The sequence below is a fragment of the Mastacembelus armatus genome, chromosome 4 (assembly GCF_900324485.2).
Source record: "Mastacembelus armatus chromosome 4, fMasArm1.2, whole genome shotgun sequence".
Lineage (NCBI taxonomy): Eukaryota > Metazoa > Chordata > Actinopteri > Synbranchiformes > Mastacembelidae > Mastacembelus > Mastacembelus armatus.
Window position 1 is genome coordinate 27,640,058 of NC_046636.1, and position 17,322 is coordinate 27,657,379.

The window sequence follows — 17,322 nt, forward strand, 5'->3', positions numbered from 1 at the left end:
GACATGCAAATGTGCATTTGTGTTGGCACCGCTCTGTGCCCACATCAAGGGCACTTCTGTCAGAGTGGCGGGGCGGTCCAACAAGTCTTTAACAGGCTGCTCTTTAGTGAGGAAAGAAGACTGAGGACTCAAACTGAGCTGCATTTATAAACCTTTACAGGTGCTCCTTTGAAATTTAGGTGGGAGGGAAACTGTACTCTCGTGGCACAAGATGTGTTTGAATGTTTGCTCTTAGCACCTTACAATGAATCTTGTTAATGTTAAATTTAACTAATGTTTAAATTAAATATTTTTGTTGTGTAGCATCAGCTCCACAATTCAGTTTTAGTGTAGTTAAAGTCACATGACAATATACATTTTAGTGGATCAGTCAGAAACAGGCTGATTATTTTATCCATAAATGATTTCTTGGCCAGCATGGTGGAAAGTGGTTAGCACTGTTGCCTCACATCAAGAAGGTTCCTGGTTTGAAACCCACCAGGGGCCTTTCTGTGTGGAGTTTGCATGTTCTCCCTGTGCTTGTGTGGGTTTTCTCCAGGTACTCTGGTTTCCTCCCACAGTCCAAAAACATGTATGTCAGGTTGATTGGTGACTCTAAATTGCCCATAGGAGTGAGTGTGAGTGTGTGAGGTTGTTTGTCTCTATGTGGCACTGTGATGGACTGGGGACCTGTCCAGGGTGGACCCCTGCCTTTCACCCAAAGAGAGCTGGGATAGGCTCCAGCAGACCCCTGGGACCCTGGTTAGGACTAAGGGGGTATAGGTGATGGATGGACGGTTTCTCAATTGAGTTTAGAGAAAACTATATCACAATGTTTACTCCTACAGAAAATATTATAGTGCCTGATGATTTAAAGGCTGCAGTTTTCTCAGAAATAATGATTTGACTTATTTTCTTCTCCTTTTTCTCCTGTGGCAGATGCAGAGAGACCAGTTGTTCTGATTTACCCACATGTCTGTTTCTAGGCTGCATTGTTTTGTATTGCACTGTTCGGTGTAAGGAAAATCTCACTTTAAACCTGTGATTGATTTCAGCTCTGTTATCCTGAGGGGGTGTTTTAACCTTTTTCCCTCTGCAGTATAATATTTGAGCATGTGTTTTTAATTCAGAATCCCTGAGTTTATGTCAGTTTGATAAAGTCTCCATAAAGTTAGTGGTGACAATTTTGTATGAGTGTGTGTGAGCTCAGGTGCTATCAAATATGAGTGTAAATACATTAATCACCCAGAGTAAGTCGTGTACTTAAACACGTATTTCCTTCAGTTTCCTGTGGAAAACTGGTGTAATGCAGAGAGTGTACCATGTTCAAGGTTTCCCTGGGATGTGGGATGTCTGTCTTCGGGACAATACACCTGGCAGTAGCTGACCACAGGTGTGTTTGTGATGGTTTGGTGTGTTGGAGTAAATCCCACTTCATCTTCTGGGCTGAGCCCGGTCTGAGGGCAGCCAGGGTCAGACAAGAGAAGAAGAAGAGTGCAGGTCGATGGCTGCAGTTCGTAACAGGCTGCAACTTCCTCCTCATGTTTTATTTCACAGCCACCGTGAACTTTGCTGTTTAATTTCTGTCGGTCGTGAAAAAATACATCAACAGACGATCATTAGATCCAGGAAACCCCAGTTGATAATCTTTGAGGCAGATGTTATCTCTAAATTACTTGGTCGGGTTTGTGAGGATTTCAGCATGTTATAGAACTGGGTTGCATTGCAACATCAGATAAATCCATCATGCATTTATCCTCAGATGCACTTAATGCATTCCAAGTTTCAATGTGTTGTCACTGATTCCAGCCTGGTCTTCTGTTTTACTAAATCACTCTGTATTTCTACATTGGGGAGTGATTTATGTCCAAATATTTCTGGGCTGAGCTGCTATGGTACCTGCCAGCAAATTGGTTCTGACTTGCGCTATTTACTTTTGGTTGTGCATGTAAGTGCAGAAGGTTGTTCTGTTGATTTATTTCAGGATTGTCAAAGTCAAGACTTCAAAACAGGAGATTTTGCCTTAAGACTGTGTTTTCCACATCTTTATTATTACCTGTCATATTGTTTGACTGGGGTTGTTAGATACTGTGTTTTGTAAAACATATGGAGAGGAAACTTCATATTTCATTATTCACCTACAAGTGGGATTTTTGTGGGATAGAGACTCAGGCAGAGTCTGTGGAAAACATCTGCCTCAATCTCAAGGTTGTTGTTTTGATGTGTGCAAGAAAGGTCATGTGTTCTCGAAATACAGATTTCCTAAATCCTTGATAAATGTGGAAATTCCAGTGTTTTATTTTGCTAAGTCGTCCCTTTGGAAACAAAGTGTTTTCCTGGCACACATACTTCTCAAACAGAAAGCTGGGAAGCCCTCTTTGTTATGTGTTTCAGGTTAGTGAGGTTACCGATCTTCTCAACTGTCAGCTCAGAGGCCACGAAACGGTGAGATCTCCTTTAGATTTCAACCTGCTGGGACCATCAGAAAACCCTCAGAGGTCTCTGAGGTCTCTCTTTAAGACTGAGTAAATGTTCCTGGAAGAGAGAACAGGATCTGCCTCCGGCCCCGTCTGCTTTTAACCTCTGTCTTTTAATTCCCTCATTCCTATTCTGTCATCATCCATTGTTTCCTGTTTAACTCTCCATGTGTCTCTCTTGTACTCCTTCAGCAAAGGTCACAGTGCAGCAGGTTCACATCTTCAGCTGCTTTTTCTGTCAGTGTACCAGTGGGCTCAGTTTCATGGAGGTGTTCACTGAGCTGGACTCAGTGCAGGTTATTGTGCAACCTGCCCATGTTGAGGCTTGAGCATGATAAGGATCTTACCTGCCTGCGATTGGGCATGTCCTGATGGTCGAATTGTTCCAAAATGATTTTAAGGCGTTAAAGAGCATGTCACAGCTGAAGAGACTACCTGGTGTGGACGCATTGTTTTGTGTTGCTGAGTGCAGAGCCATACCTGCTGTGTGTTGTGAAAGAGGAGATGTTCACCTGCTTTGATGTCACAGCAACCGCTCATGTATGTGCAGGGTCACTGATGACTTTTTATTCTCATTGCTTTGTAGAACAGGCCTGTGCTGCCTGAGTGTAGCATGTAAAACACTTGGTCACGTTCAGATTTAATATAACTGCAAATTATGAAACAGATGTTATTTTGTGTTATATGTTTATTTTCATAAACTATAACACAAAATAACATCTGTTTTTCGACAGTATCTTCCTCGTAGGTTTAACTGTGCATTTGGATTTTTGATCATTATCAGTGTTTTCTTCTTTACCAGGATTTGTATTAGGTCTGTTGGTCATTTTAGTTTAATACACCACAGTTTATATACTGTAATACAAACTCTTTTTACACATAAGGGCTAATTTATACTGTACATTTTTGAGTGTGACAATAATGTAAACATGTTTCGTGGTATATTGCTTTAAGGAATGTACTTTTTTCTGTTTGGGTTACATTGTTTCTCAACCTGCTATTAAAACGAAAATATGACAGCTGCTGCGTTGCATTTTCTAAATTTTAAAGTCATTCGCTCAGGACATGGTCTGCTCTTCATCACTTTAAACACACACACACACACACTAACATTTACGTCCTTATCACTAAACTAATAGTGCTCTGTCTTCTTACTTCCAGTGTCTATTCAGCTCAGATGCAGAGGCCTCACTGATTATACTGACGACAGTAATGACAGAATATCAATGGGAACAGTTTGTCTCTGTCAATCTGCTTAGTTATTCTCTGGTGTGATGCAGCACATATTACTCATTTCACATGGATTCCAAATTACTTTCCAAAGAGTTGGTTTTTAGGCAAGACTTGAATGCACCCTCGTATTTTGGCGAGCAGTCTGTTCCTCCTGCAGGAGTGGCCTCACAGAAACATCTGCAGATTATTTGTCTTATCTGCTAAAAGCACTTACCGTCATAAAGACTCAGTTGTAGTTATAGTTCCATGTTTAAATGCTTATTAAAGATTGATTTAGCAGAAAAAAACTGTTTTATCTTGGGATTGCAAGCCAAGCAGCTAAAAAATGAATAGTGTCCCCTATGAATTTCTGCTGGTAGAGTGTCTATGGACCGTTAGACCAGTAAACACAGTCACAGCACCAATATTTTCTGTTATTTAATTTTAATAGTATTTTTTCCTTTTATTTCTCCTCTAGTTGAATCAGCCTGACAAGGCAGCAGCGGCGGCTCACACATATTTCCAGGCCAATCCAGAACATGTGGAGATGGGTCAGGACCTGGAGCAGTACAAAGACTTAAAGGGGATCAAAGAAGAACACTTTGTGGACCAAGAAGCCCGGCCTCACCAGGTAAGTCCAGAACTCAGAATCAGTTCTTGTTATTTATAACACCACTCACATTTATTGTCTTTTTCCATTTCTTCAAAATCAGGATAAAATGATCTTAAGCTGACATTTAATTATTTATACACTGCTGTTCATTTATTTGTGTTTCTGCAGGGTGACATTTTATTCAGCTCTGTTACTTTGGATGCACACTTAGCGCTTTTTGTGTGTTTTCACCTCTTTGCCTTTTAATATGTAGATATTTTACTGTGCTTTGGGCTTTTCTGTGTTTTATTTTGTTGTCTGTTTTTATGTTCCTGTCCAATCTTCCAGTCAAAAGCAGATTTTCTCTGGGGAGAAAACGTTCATGAATATTACCCCTTTTTTTAAGTTTACCCACAAAGAATTAAGATTAGTAATCCTGTTGGCAACTGTGCAGACTAACCCAGCCCTCTGTCCTCGTTTCAAACAAACATCGCTGCTGCAGGGAACTTCATACGCCCAGAGAGCTGGTAAAAATGTTTATGACCTGGATCTTGGTTTCCTCACAGTCTTTTAGCAGTTGTTGTTAGAGAAGAACAAGAACCTGTATTTATTGATAGAAAAATGTCAACCATGGTTATTTTAATAAATTGATCAAGTGGAGCTTTGCTGAAAACCAAAGGTCATAAAGACTGATCCCGTTTTTCTCATCATCTTTCATCTCTCCATGGTCCGTAGTGCTTTTTCACCGCAGCAGGGAAGTTGTATGACAAGGGTGACTATGATGGTGCCATCGCATCATTTGAGGAGGCTCTGGTGGAGTATTACAAAGCAGACGAGGAGTGTCGGGCTCTGTGCCAAGGGCCGCAGAAGTTTGAGGACCACGACCACCTCCGTTACCGTTACAGCCTCCATGAACTCGTGTCAGGTGAGTCAGGTCCTGATCCGGTTTACTCGCACAGAAACAGTTGTTCTTATGCATTTATTGTTAACATGTTGATACTGAGCTGATACAGAATAGCCAGTATTTTATTGTATAGGTTGATGCTTAAGTTTGCCATCTGAGAAACGCTTTGGCAGGTTGTTTTTAATGTAAAAATGTCCACTTTGTGTGTTCATAAATCCTGTCTTGAGTTGAATCTGATGCGTCGCAGAGATCCTTTACAGTCTCAGATGAGAGGACTGAGACTTGACCTACTGTGACTCCCAACATGTCTGAGCTGTGATTTGTTGCGCTAAGAAAACCTGGAGAGGCTGAGACGAGGCCAAACACCACTCTTCATGCTCACTAGGTGATCAAGTCTGCCTGGCAGCAACTTGGCACTGGATTCAAATTGGCACTTGGTCAATGGGCAGATAAGAGATAACAGCCATGGTTGTACTGGGGGATGTACAAAAACTCTAAAGAAAAAAGGAGAAAAGGAGTCAAATCAGTGTAGGCTCCTAAAGGTTTATCCATAACTATATAAGTCTCACAGAGCAGCACAAGACCAAGTATTCTTACAGTGAAACTAGTTCAGTATGAAGCAGTTATGCTTTATTGCATTATACGTCCTCTAGTGAAGATGTTATTCATACAGACTGCAGGGACATCATGATGCTGTGAAGCTGCATATCATATATTATAATCACCACATCCATAGTTTGATTTTAGCCACTGATGTGTGTTTCATTAAAACCCCTCTATCTCCATTCATCTCTTTAATGTTTCAGTAGAAAAGCTTTTCCTGGAGCTGCACATGCTAAAGAAATTAAGTGATATATACGACGTATATCTGCCCACTGGTGTATACTATACATCTGATGAAAGGGGGTAAATAAATATCTCACTGCAAAAGCCTCCGAGCATAGTCATGGGCACAAATCTGAGCGTGTTGTAATCCGTGGTAAAAATAAACATGCCCAGAAAACTTAGGACACACGCACCAGATCACCCACACAGATTTCATAAGAGCTTGTCCCACAAGTGTTTTTCATTCTTCTGTGGTTTACCAGAACACTGCACTTTGGGATTACTAAATTAAATAGGAAATTGCATGCATTGCATATTCCAAATTGCAGGGTTTACAGTTTTACTTATAATCCTGCTTTGTGGTATGGGTCCACTGACATTCATATGTTATTCCACTTTAAAGATGCCTGCACCATTAAGATCTGCTAAGTCATGGTGCCACAAAATCATGTCCAGCAGACGCTGTAGGAAATTAGTCCAGCTCTCCACTTACTCATTACATCAAGTCATTACACACATATCCCATAATTAGCAAATAACCAAAACAAAAAGTTGAAATGCTCTATAACCCTCTTGGACAGTCCAGGAAAACAGCACAGGAGGCCAGAACAGCAGCCTGAGTGCACCCATAATCCCCTGACCACCCCCTGTCCCTCTGACTCGCTCTCGTAACGTAAATCAATCTTGTTTATTTACTGCAACTTTTCTTTTCTTTCTTGTCATACACTAGTATTTTTTGCATGTCCCTGCTGATTTACTACAAATTGCATGAAGTCATTCTGGATGTAAACATGGAATCTTTTTGAAACATTTCCAGTTTGATGCATTCAGTTTCTGGTTCAGAGGCTTCTGTATCTGAGACGTGGCTGATGAACATCAAATGTTTTCAGTACCTTGATGTGGCATTAAACGGTTTCCCTGCAATGGAAGAGAGAGATGCACGTCTACCCAACAGCACTCACACCTGATGGAAGTTTGGGGGTTATGCAGCACTTATGGTCAGGGATACTTTTGTTGGCACAAGTCAGGCCTGTCTGTGTAATTGCTGACCATGGAGACCAAAGTGTTCCTCTGTCTCTAATACGAATGGCCTGTGTTTTGGCCAGGCTTTATTGTACTTACAATCAGGGGTTATTGTCCGAAGCACCACTGGTGTGGAGATTGTGATTATTATGGTTAAGTATGTTGATGCATGCGTGTAATGAGTTGAGTGTAATACATTCTGTTGTGTTATGTGAATTGAATCCAGTGACCCAGAAACACTGTGCCTTTACAGTACAGCATGATCCCGGTCCTCTGGGACGAAACTGAAACAAACCACAACTGTGCTGAGACTGACGGTGCTGCAGCTGCTGAAGAGTGACCTCACTGTACATACATGCTCTCAGCAGCCACAAACACACAGGCATGCTGGGGCCTGATGCAAAGAAATGATATGTATCTGTTTTCCACACAACAGGCGTTGCCCCCACCTGAGGAGCAGCAATGACATGACAGCAATGTTAAGTTAAAACAAGCAACATTTATTTGATCTACTTCACAGCAACAGAACTGAACCCTTGCTGGATTGGTTGTGCTTGTTTTGGTACAGTTCAGCTGCACTTTACGATATGCTGTGATGTTTTCAGTGGGAATCTGTATAGTATCTGTCAGATTTGGTTGACGCATGTAGTTCTGTCTTCTCTCACTGTGTTTTACTGTAAACTTCACTCCTTCAGTCATATTCTGTGCCTTAATGCCAAACAGGGTCTGCTATTGTCAAAGGAGATTTTTGCATTTTATCAGTGTGTTGACTCGTCTCCCTTGGGCTTATTATTAGCTGCTTGTAGTCTTCAGCCGGGCCGAGATGATAACAACTCATTCATAAATCAGAGTGCTCCTCTAACCAGAGCTGATGTTGTACAGATGGTTTCAGAGTTAATACTTTACTTAATACTTAAATAATAAATTAGCACCAACAGTAAATTCAATATAACAAGCAGTAAACAGATTTTGTTGTGTACTGTACTGATCCTAAAGCCATTTTTGATTTGTGTTTTTGGGCTGGGGCAGTGGTTAGTACTGTCACCGCACTGGTTTGAATCCCATTCAAAGCCTTTCTGTGTGTCAGCCCTGTTATAGACCAGTGATCAGTCCAGTGCTAATGCCGCCTCTCACCCAGCGTCAGCTGGGATTGGCTCAGGCTCGCTGGAGATTGATAATGGATCTATGAATAGATGGATGGATTTGAGATTCTAAGTCATTTCAAAATTGATTTGAAATTGATTTAAAGATGCCAAACACCAAATTGGAGAAGCAGTTTATTATCTCTCTATGCTGGTGATGTGAAAACTGATTTTAGGCCTTTTTGTTTCAGATCACTTCACTCAGGTGCTGCACTGTGAACACGAGTGTGTCAGATACCTCGCCACCCGGCCAGGCCGCCTCTCGCCCATGGAGAACTACCTGCCTCTGCACTACGACTACCTCCAGTTTGCTTACTTCAAGGGTGAGAAAAAGGACTTTGAGTTGTTTGATACTTCAGAAGGTTTTCTGCAACCTTAGTAAATAATGATGTTTGCTTTTTCCTCAAATCTTTGGTCTATCCATTTTTTTGTTAGCTCTGTAGCACAGGGAACTATACAGGGAACAAACATGACATCTATCTATGCCTGGTGTAATTCTACACTGAGAAGATGGATACGCCCCTAGGTCTCACACGCACACACACACACACACACACACACACACACACACACACACACACGCGCACACACACACACACACAGATTGAGTCAGTCAACAGCGAACTACGTCCTTGTTTCACATCCAGTTTTATTCTGTCTGTCTGTCTGTCTGTCTGTCTGTCTGTCTGTCTGTCTGTCTGTCTGTCTGTCTGTCTGTCTGTCTGTCTGTCTGTCTGTCTGGCTGGCTGTCTGGCTGGCTGGCTGGCTGGCTGGCTGGCTGGCTGGCTGGCTGGCTGGCTGGCTGGCTGGCTGGCTGGCTGGCTGGCTGGCTGGCTGGCTGCTATATGGGTGTGTCCAGTCTGACACTGGGGCTCTCAGGTGTGTTTGTTTTCATGTGTATGTGAATTAATTGATGCTCTTCTGTTCCGGATGAAGTAGTGAAACGTTCTTTGAGACAGGGAATACGAGAATAAAGTGTAATTGGGAAAGACAGTTTGCTGAGTAGCTGTGAGATCACCAGATTATACTTAATTATCCATAAACATGTGGCTTTAATAAAGAAAAGTGACTCATTGGGTCTGTGCAAACACCCTGAGTGTAGGCTTTGATTCCTAACAGGCTCTAGTGTGTGTGTGTGTGTGTGTGTGTGCGTGCGTGTGTGTCTAAAAAATATTTGTACTTGAGTTTATAAATAGCGACTCAATTAGCCAGTTAATCTACTCTATTCTGGAAATGACTCCTAGATTAGTTTTTTTAAATTTCATGGGAAATTTAGTTAAGCTTTCTTTTATTCCTTGTTTTTTGATTAAATTAAGGCCAATTTCTAAAATTGTTTTCACTGACATTTTCAGCAATATCCCTTCACTCATTCATTGTAACATGCGGTTGTTCTATTCCATGTGAGACTCATATCGTATGCAAGGATGCCTCAACAAGTGCAATTACTTTTCTTGAGGCAGTTTTCCAGTGAGAGTGTTGGACAGGGAGGTGCAGTCTTCTGTGGCTCCACAACACACGGCTGCAGCATTTGTCATCAGTCGGCAGCTTCTCGTTGTGCTTTAGCTGCTGAAGTTTCCTAAATAAATCCTGTGTCCAGCAGGAGTGTGTGGGGTTTACATATGTTTGTCTGAGACTGTGTGTGTGTGTGTGTTTAACTGAATATATTTCAAAGTTTGTGTGTGTGTTCAATATAAGGAAACAGCACAGGATGGTGCTGATGTCTGTTTCTTTCCCTTCACCACTGACATTTTCTGTGTGTGTGCGTGTGTGCATGTGCGTGCGCAGTATGTGTGTATGTATGTCAGTGTGCTGTTTCCACTATTCTAAAACCACAGCGCAGCGTCTGCTCCATTGTAGTAATGGTTTGGGAATGTAATCGCTGGAAGATCCAGTATGTTTCCACATTTGACACACAAACACTACGATGGTCACATGTTTCATCTAGTAATAAAAGATCGATCAGCAGCTTTGTGGAAAACAGCAAAAAACCAAAGCAGCTCGTCTGTCTGTCTGTCTGTCTGTCTGTCTGTCTGTCTGTCTGTCTGTCTGTCTGTCTGTCTGTCTGTCTGTCTGTCTGTCTGTCTGCCTGTCTGCCTGTCTGCCTGTCTGCCTGTCTGCCTGCCTGCCTGCCTGCCTGCCTGTCTTATTTTTGCATTATTGAGTTAATCACTTTAATGTTGCAGCTGTTTTGGATGTCTGATTCTAATAAGTAACTAAATTTATTCAATAAATGATTTGGAGTAAAAGCACAGTATTTTCCTCAAAGTATGAAGTAGTAGACAATGGAAATATTCAAGTAAAGTACAGACAAAACACAACTGGACTTAAGTACTTCAGTAAATGTATTTTCCACCACTGTGTGAGATCATGTTAATATGTGACTCACAAAATTAAAATTATTTTAACTCTTTACTCTCTGTTCCTCTGCAGTGGACAAGCTGGAGGAGGCGCTACAGTGCGCTCTCACCTACCTTTTATTCCACGAGGGAGAAGAGTTCATGACGGACAATGTGGATTATTACAGAGGGGTGCTGGGACATGACGGCAAACCACAAGAGGTCAGGACCCGCTCTGGGCTGGAAAGGAGAGGATGGTTTGAAGTGTGGGAGGGAGATACAAGACACAGAATACTGACGTGGATGTTTCTATGAATTTGAAAGATGGTTTAAAAACACATCCACATATGTGAGTGTTACTTTTCACTAGAAACTGGTGATTGGCCTTAATTTACAAAAGGTTTTATATTCAAACATGATTCCAGAGGTTTATGAACCCCCTTAAAAAAGAATGACAACGAAGCTCCACAGAAAGGAGGACTTACAGATTCCAACAAAAAGGCCCAGCTTTACATACAATATTTGAAATATCTGCAGAATTAAACACAATATATAAACTGGAGAGTGAAAGACCAGCATCATGTTTGGCAAGTTTAACAATCTAATACCCAGTTGTTCAAACAGATTTTCAAACTAATTTTCAACTACTATTGCATGGAGAAAAACAAGGAGAGTCTTGGTTTCTGGCAGCAGACATTTCAACAAATAATGGGTCATTAATCGAAAAAGAAAAACACTTAATATAAAAAAGACCATGTGGGGCAGGACTGCAGAGAAAGAAGGCATGCAGGCAGGAGAAAAATGAGGCGACCGGAGGCAGCAGGCTGTTTGCTGTATTTCTTGGATCGATTTGCTACTCACAGCTTGGCAGGACTTGCCTTTTAAAGTTTGCTTTTCACTTGTATACCTTCTCCATCCAGCTGGAAGCATTAATCAAATTTAGCTGCATCACTGTGTTTACGACAGCATATTTTGGCTGTGCACGTTATTATTTCCTTGCCCCCTCCTTCAATGCTCGGACTAATTACAGGCTGAAATCTGCCTGTTAGAGAAATGAAGTTGGTTAAGTCCGGCTGCTCATCAGCCACTGCAGCACTTTTTTCCATCTAAACTCTACTCAGCCACTTTAGGAAGTACAGCGGTGCCTTGTTTGAGGCCCAATTACACAACCCTAGAAAGCCTGGTACTCATTAGAGTGAGTAGGGCTCCCAGCAGGACTGTGTGAATGTGCGGGTGTGTGCAGTTGACGCCGCTTGTGTTTGTGAGATAAAGAGAGCCAACATGTTGCAGCTCAGTCTTGTGTTTTTTTGACTCATAGCTTGCATTTTTCTAGCCCCCAAGTCTTTCCAGTGCCGGCAGTCACCACAGATTGCCTCCCGTCTCTGCGTCCTGTCTCCCTTTAGCCTCAAGCAGCTCATTTACAGAGCCCCAGATCTCAGTGCCATGCCCGACCTGCATCCCTGCCAAAGAATCCTGCCTTTCAGGAATTCTGGAGGAGGAAAGGCCATGTCAGAGTGTTCGCAGAAGTCTCAGGAACAATCTGGGTGCTGTTTATGTTAAAGAGTGATGGAAAGAGGGCTTCTTTTCTTTCTTACCACTACAAGACTTTACACTACAACTTTACTGTAGGCTCAAGTTTCATAATGTTCCACATCATGGCTTCAGTTCCTGTAGAACCCCCAACCGCTTCTCCTGTTCTCCTGCCGATGAAACACAAAGACTGGACTGGACGTAGTCTTATAGCTTATTTACACTCATCTATAGATGATCAATACAGTTCGTTACATTCATTAACAAACATACAGGCTGAAAACAAACCCACACCCATTCCCAATAATTTACAGTCACATGTTACATGCATACACAACTAGACGTAGATCAGCCAGTATGAGCTTCTGTTAACATACAGACTCTACTTCCATTCACGTTTTGCTCCGAGCAGGAAACAGCAGTAAAGCTGAGCACATGGAAAGAGAGACTACATCGCAGCCCATTAATCCTGGGGCTGAGGCTAGGAGAGCCAAGGGACAGAGAAACTCGTCTGGTCCTCAGTATTTGGACAGTTAAAGAGTCAGTGCTGGACTACACCGGACTCACTTGGGAGGTTTTGGAAGGGTTGAGGCCTCTTGACCAAACATTTGAATGAATATGATTTTTTTCCTTCATTGTATTTTTCCTTTTCTGCAGTTGCTTTGCCTCAAGAGGAAAGGAAATCGTTTACTATATACCACTGTGTGTGTATGTGTGTGTGTGTCTGTGTGTGTGTGTGTGTGTGTGTGTGTTCACAGAAAGCTGCATGGTACCTGCGGAGGCATAAACAGGAACTGGAGCTCCTTCTGATTGGCAGCACAATCATGGGTGCAGAATTCACAGAAGGGGTCAGTCAACAGAATATCACCTCAGCGTTACTGTTCACATTTCATTTTTGCCTGAAAGCAGGCTGCAAGCTCTTGTTGACAGACCAGTGTCTTTTAATTGAGAGTTTTACCCAGAAAAGAACAAAGCTTGTGTAATTTAACGGACAGTTACTGGTAAGCCAGGCCACATGTGTCTGATATAGAGCAGATCTCCTACTGTGGTGTGGTGCAGCCGTAATGTGCCCCTGCTGCTGGCTGATTCAAACCAGGGGTAACAGGTGTCTGGCACAGCTGCCCTGCACCTCTGTCCTCTGATTCAACACTGACACCTACTGGTAATTTTGAGTGTTTATAAAATTGCACAATATCAAATAATCTGAGGCGTTAGTCACATCACTAGTGTGGTGTGATCCTTAGGGATTTATTTCCTCCTTCCTCCCTAAAATGTCACTTTGTCTTGTAGAATTACTGGAGCAGCACAGGTGGAAGAGAAGACTCGAACAGGTAAAAATGATCTTTAATATAACATCAAATCAATCAGCAGCTTTACAGTAACGATGGATCAAATGGCTGCATGAACGTTTGAAAATGATCACTCTGCTGTGCAGTTTGTCTCCAGTGCAGACACTTGATCTGTTCAGTGTCTTGGTTCACTCCCACTGGTTTCAGCAAGAACAACCAAAACCAGCTGTGAGCTACTGGCTCAGTAGTTGATTACTAAGGTAGTTAATGGTAAACTAAAGCAGACTAGCTGGTGAACAAAGTAGAGCATTAAGCAGCTAGAGAGTCAAATATGTTTCTCAGGAGTTAGTGGCTTCTCAAATGAGGCCAAAAGAGGAGAAAATATTGGCAAAATGTTTGGCAAAATGTCAGTGTTGTGTTTCAGTTAATACAAATGTAATCATATTGACTCCTGTTTCTCTGCTTTCTCAGGATTCCCTCGGGAACAGATGGCTGGATGGAGTATGTTCCCATCTCAGAGAAGAAGAACGTCACGGTTGCTGCTCCACAGCAGCTAAAAGAAGGTACAACCTTCACTACCACTGCAGATGAACGGTGTTCTTCACTGTTCATTCAAACCTTTATGACCACCTGAGTTGAGATAGGACTTTGCATCCTCTCAATATTATTCTGGGATCTGTGTAGGCGGGCCCTTGTTGTATGACAGCGTGCTCCTGGTGCAGAACTCTGCCGCCCTGAATGGACGCCAGCGGGTCCTGTTGGATCATGTTATATCTGAGGAGGAGTGTGCAGAGCTCAGACACCTGGCACATGTAAAGACATTTACACTTTAAATCACTGGAACTGGTGTGGACGACAATAAATGTTACTGACTGACAGATTTGCAAATTACACTTAACAATAAATGAGAGTTTGATACTGAACCAACAGCAACATTCACTTTTTCCAGACTGTCACTCTGGCAGGAGACGGTTACAAAGGGAGGATGTCTCCACACACTCCCAATGAGAGGTTTGAAGGGGCCACTGTCCTCAAAACCCTGCAGGTACATGAACTTAACTTTTAATTCTATTTAAACATTAAAGGTTCAATGTGTAATATTTACTGTGATCTATTAGCAGAAATGGAATATAGTATTCATAAATATGTTGTTGTTAGTGTGTGTATTAGTCTTAGAATGAGCCTTTTAAATGTACATAGGGAGCAGGTCTCCTTTCATGACACCGGCTCTAATTTATTCTAAAGGTGAGGGTTGCATTCAGCAATCTCACCACTAGATGCCGCTAAATCTGAAACAGACCTATTCAACTTTGGTTCCTGTATATCTTGTGTTGTGATCAACATTACCCTGCCACTCACTACCTGTCGCTCTTTATTATTTGACTGCTCATATTACAGCGTCTTTTCTTGTTTTCTCTTCCCTGCAGTATGGCTATGAGGGCAGGGTGCCCATGAAGAGCGCTCGCCTCTTCTATGATGTCAGTGAGCGGGCTAGGCGCATTGTTGAGTCTTACTTCCAGCTAAACAGCACACTGCATTTCTCCTACACACACCTGGTGTGTCGAACAGCCATAACAGGTCATTCAAACGCTCATCACGCCACATGAAAATGCATTTTCCATCTTTGAATATTACACCTTTACCTGAGAGTCCAATAAAAGCAACACTGAGTGAACTGCTGTCACAGAATAATCTTACGTTCCTTTAATAATTACAGTGAAAATACTCAGGGTCAAAAGTAGGTTTCATACTGTGGGACTGGACTTTAGTACGTTTAAAAACACAAGAGTCTAGAAGGAAAACAGGGAAACGTACAGCAGGTAATTCCTGTCTATATTATTTAAAAGGCTGTGTAGTTATGTGTGTATTAAGATCTTTTTGTGACTGTTGTTTGTATGTTGACAGGTCAGCAAGACCACAGGAATGACCTGAGCCATCCCATCCATGCTGACAACTGCCTGCTGGATCCTGATGCCAATGAGTGCTGGAAGGAACCGCCAGCTTACACGTACAGAGACTACAGGTATGAAGCTTTACTGGAGACACACACATGAAAGATTTCCCTGCATTGATGATCTGCTCTGTTTTCTTTTTTAAAGTGCACTGTTGTATATAAATGGAGATTTCGATGGAGGGGAGTTCATATTCACAGAAATGGATGCTAAAACTGTCACGGTAAGTTGTTTCAAACTAAATTTGAACAAAATGGCGAATCTTCGATCTTACTAGAGTTTGAGCCACTTGTTTCTTGTTTGGTGACCGTCTCTTCTCTCCAGGCATCAGTGAAGCCCAAGTGTGGCAGGATGGTGGGTTTCTCATCAGGAGGGGAGAATCCACACGGCGTGAAGGCCGTCACCAGTGGGCAGAGGTGTGCTGTGGCTCTGTGGTTCACCCTTGACCCACTCTACAGAGAACTGGTAAGACATGCTGCAACCAGTGTGCTTTGGCAGCCACGTTGGCTCAGAGTAAACCTCATTTATTTGTCTAGTTCAGGCTCAAATGTTGCATTGTTGCTCTGTTTGCTCTGACTGCATCTCAGACAGGACAGATTTAAATAATCAAAGCTTGTTTTTGTCATTTCCTTACTACAAAAGCAATGGCCCATAGATTCACTAAAGATATAAATAAATTCTGGTGTTTTGTCTTCCGTTTCTCAAGGAGAGACTACAGGCAGACGAGGTAATCCATATTTTGGACACACAGTCACTGTGGGATCAGAGTCTTACCATCAACCCTAAAGATGAACTGTAGGGTTAGGGTTAACCCTTCATCTTTGATAAAACTTCTATATGCTCTAACTATTTATTGAATATCCTTTGGATCAGAATATTTTTATTTTTGTACTGTTTGAAGTGCAAGATTAATTATATTGTCATTTGTGTGTGTGTGTGTGTGTGTGTGTGTGTGTGTGTGTGTGTGTGTGTGTGTGTGTGTGTGTTTTATATGTTTTCCCATGTTTCTTTACACACCAGTACTTGAGGTTACTTGTGGTTCTTTCTTTTCACTGTACTTAAGAAAAAAGAACAGTTCACTTTGTTTTGTACCTGGTGAGACTGTTTCATACCAGACTGCTCGTACCTGTAATTTCACTTAACTGTGAAGAAGCCAAAAAGTAGATGGCATTGACATTTTCTGCTTTGGACTGTGCTTGTTGCTGTGGACAACATTCATATTTACATATTCAAAAGATTTTATTTAAAAGACATTACAGCTATTATTCAGTGGTCAGTAGTTCAAAGTAATAATTTTTTTACATGTACTGTTGTAGCCTGTATGTTATTAATGATAATGTTATTTCATTCCAGGTTTCTTTTATTTCTGTGCCAGTAATAATTATATTCAAAGTAGGCAGTGCACTGATTTTTCTAATTTGGGTATTTAAGTTTCAAATAGCACTCTTATTACAAAAATAGTTCTAATATGCTGAATAGTTAATGATCTTGCACTCTGTCCTTCTCTGTGAACACTGAAAGTGAAAATGTCTTGTCCCTACTTTTTTGTCCATTTTTTTCTCCTGCTGTGACAAATTACTCCGCTCCTTCCTAGACACACAGAGTACTGGTTCAGATGTTCACTGCTGTGTGTTTTATTTATGTGCTTTTAATAATAGACAGCTACTGTTGTATCTGTTTGCATTTAAATATGAGGAACTTTTTCATAAAAGATGTCAATTATTCCTGTTTCAAGGAATACATGTTTTTAAGGTCTAATATTTCTTTGTATTTGTGTTGATGATACAGATGAAAGGCTGAGTCGTGCACTGTAAATCAGATGGAAACAAACCTAATAGTTGCTTTGTTCTCCTACACAGATTCACTACAATTTCCCAAAGTGCTTTTATCAATCTAGCAAACTGCTGACCAGAAACTTAGGCCAATCATTTTATGAGGCAGGCCACTTTTGTTTCCCTGATATTTAATTATGAGATGCTGTACCACAAAAAATGTACCTGTACATGTCTTTAAATTAAAAAATGTATTATTCCATATGCATATAATTTATTTATTCAATAT

The 17,322-nt window shown here is 41.5% G+C and overlaps 1 protein-coding gene across 2 annotated transcripts in view; it reads left to right on the top strand.

Moving 5' to 3' along the window:
- p3h2 (prolyl 3-hydroxylase 2) overlaps positions 1-17,295 on the top strand; it is a 47,087-nt gene extending 29,792 nt beyond the window's left edge. The window contains exons 1-15 of one of the 2 annotated variants that reach the window (XM_026304723.1): positions 3,920-4,070; positions 4,147-4,299; positions 4,996-5,185; positions 8,346-8,477; positions 10,585-10,712; positions 12,779-12,868; positions 13,311-13,351; positions 13,781-13,872; positions 13,994-14,121; positions 14,259-14,354; positions 14,737-14,887; positions 15,215-15,332; positions 15,409-15,484; positions 15,586-15,726; positions 15,968-17,295. In XM_026304723.1, coding sequence (XP_026160508.1) covers positions 4,216-4,299; positions 4,996-5,185; positions 8,346-8,477; positions 10,585-10,712; positions 12,779-12,868; positions 13,311-13,351; positions 13,781-13,872; positions 13,994-14,121; positions 14,259-14,354; positions 14,737-14,887; positions 15,215-15,332; positions 15,409-15,484; positions 15,586-15,726; positions 15,968-16,060 — 1,560 coding nt within the window. In that variant the 5' untranslated portion in view covers positions 3,920-4,070; positions 4,147-4,215 and the 3' untranslated portion in view covers positions 16,061-17,295. Of the gene's footprint in view, positions 1-3,919; positions 4,071-4,146; positions 4,300-4,995; positions 5,186-8,345; positions 8,478-10,584; positions 10,713-12,778; positions 12,869-13,310; positions 13,352-13,780; positions 13,873-13,993; positions 14,122-14,258; positions 14,355-14,736; positions 14,888-15,214; positions 15,333-15,408; positions 15,485-15,585; positions 15,727-15,967 lie in introns of those variants that run through there. The other variant, XM_026304722.1, reaches the window with a different exon arrangement.
- Positions 17,296-17,322: the final 27 nt, after the last annotated feature.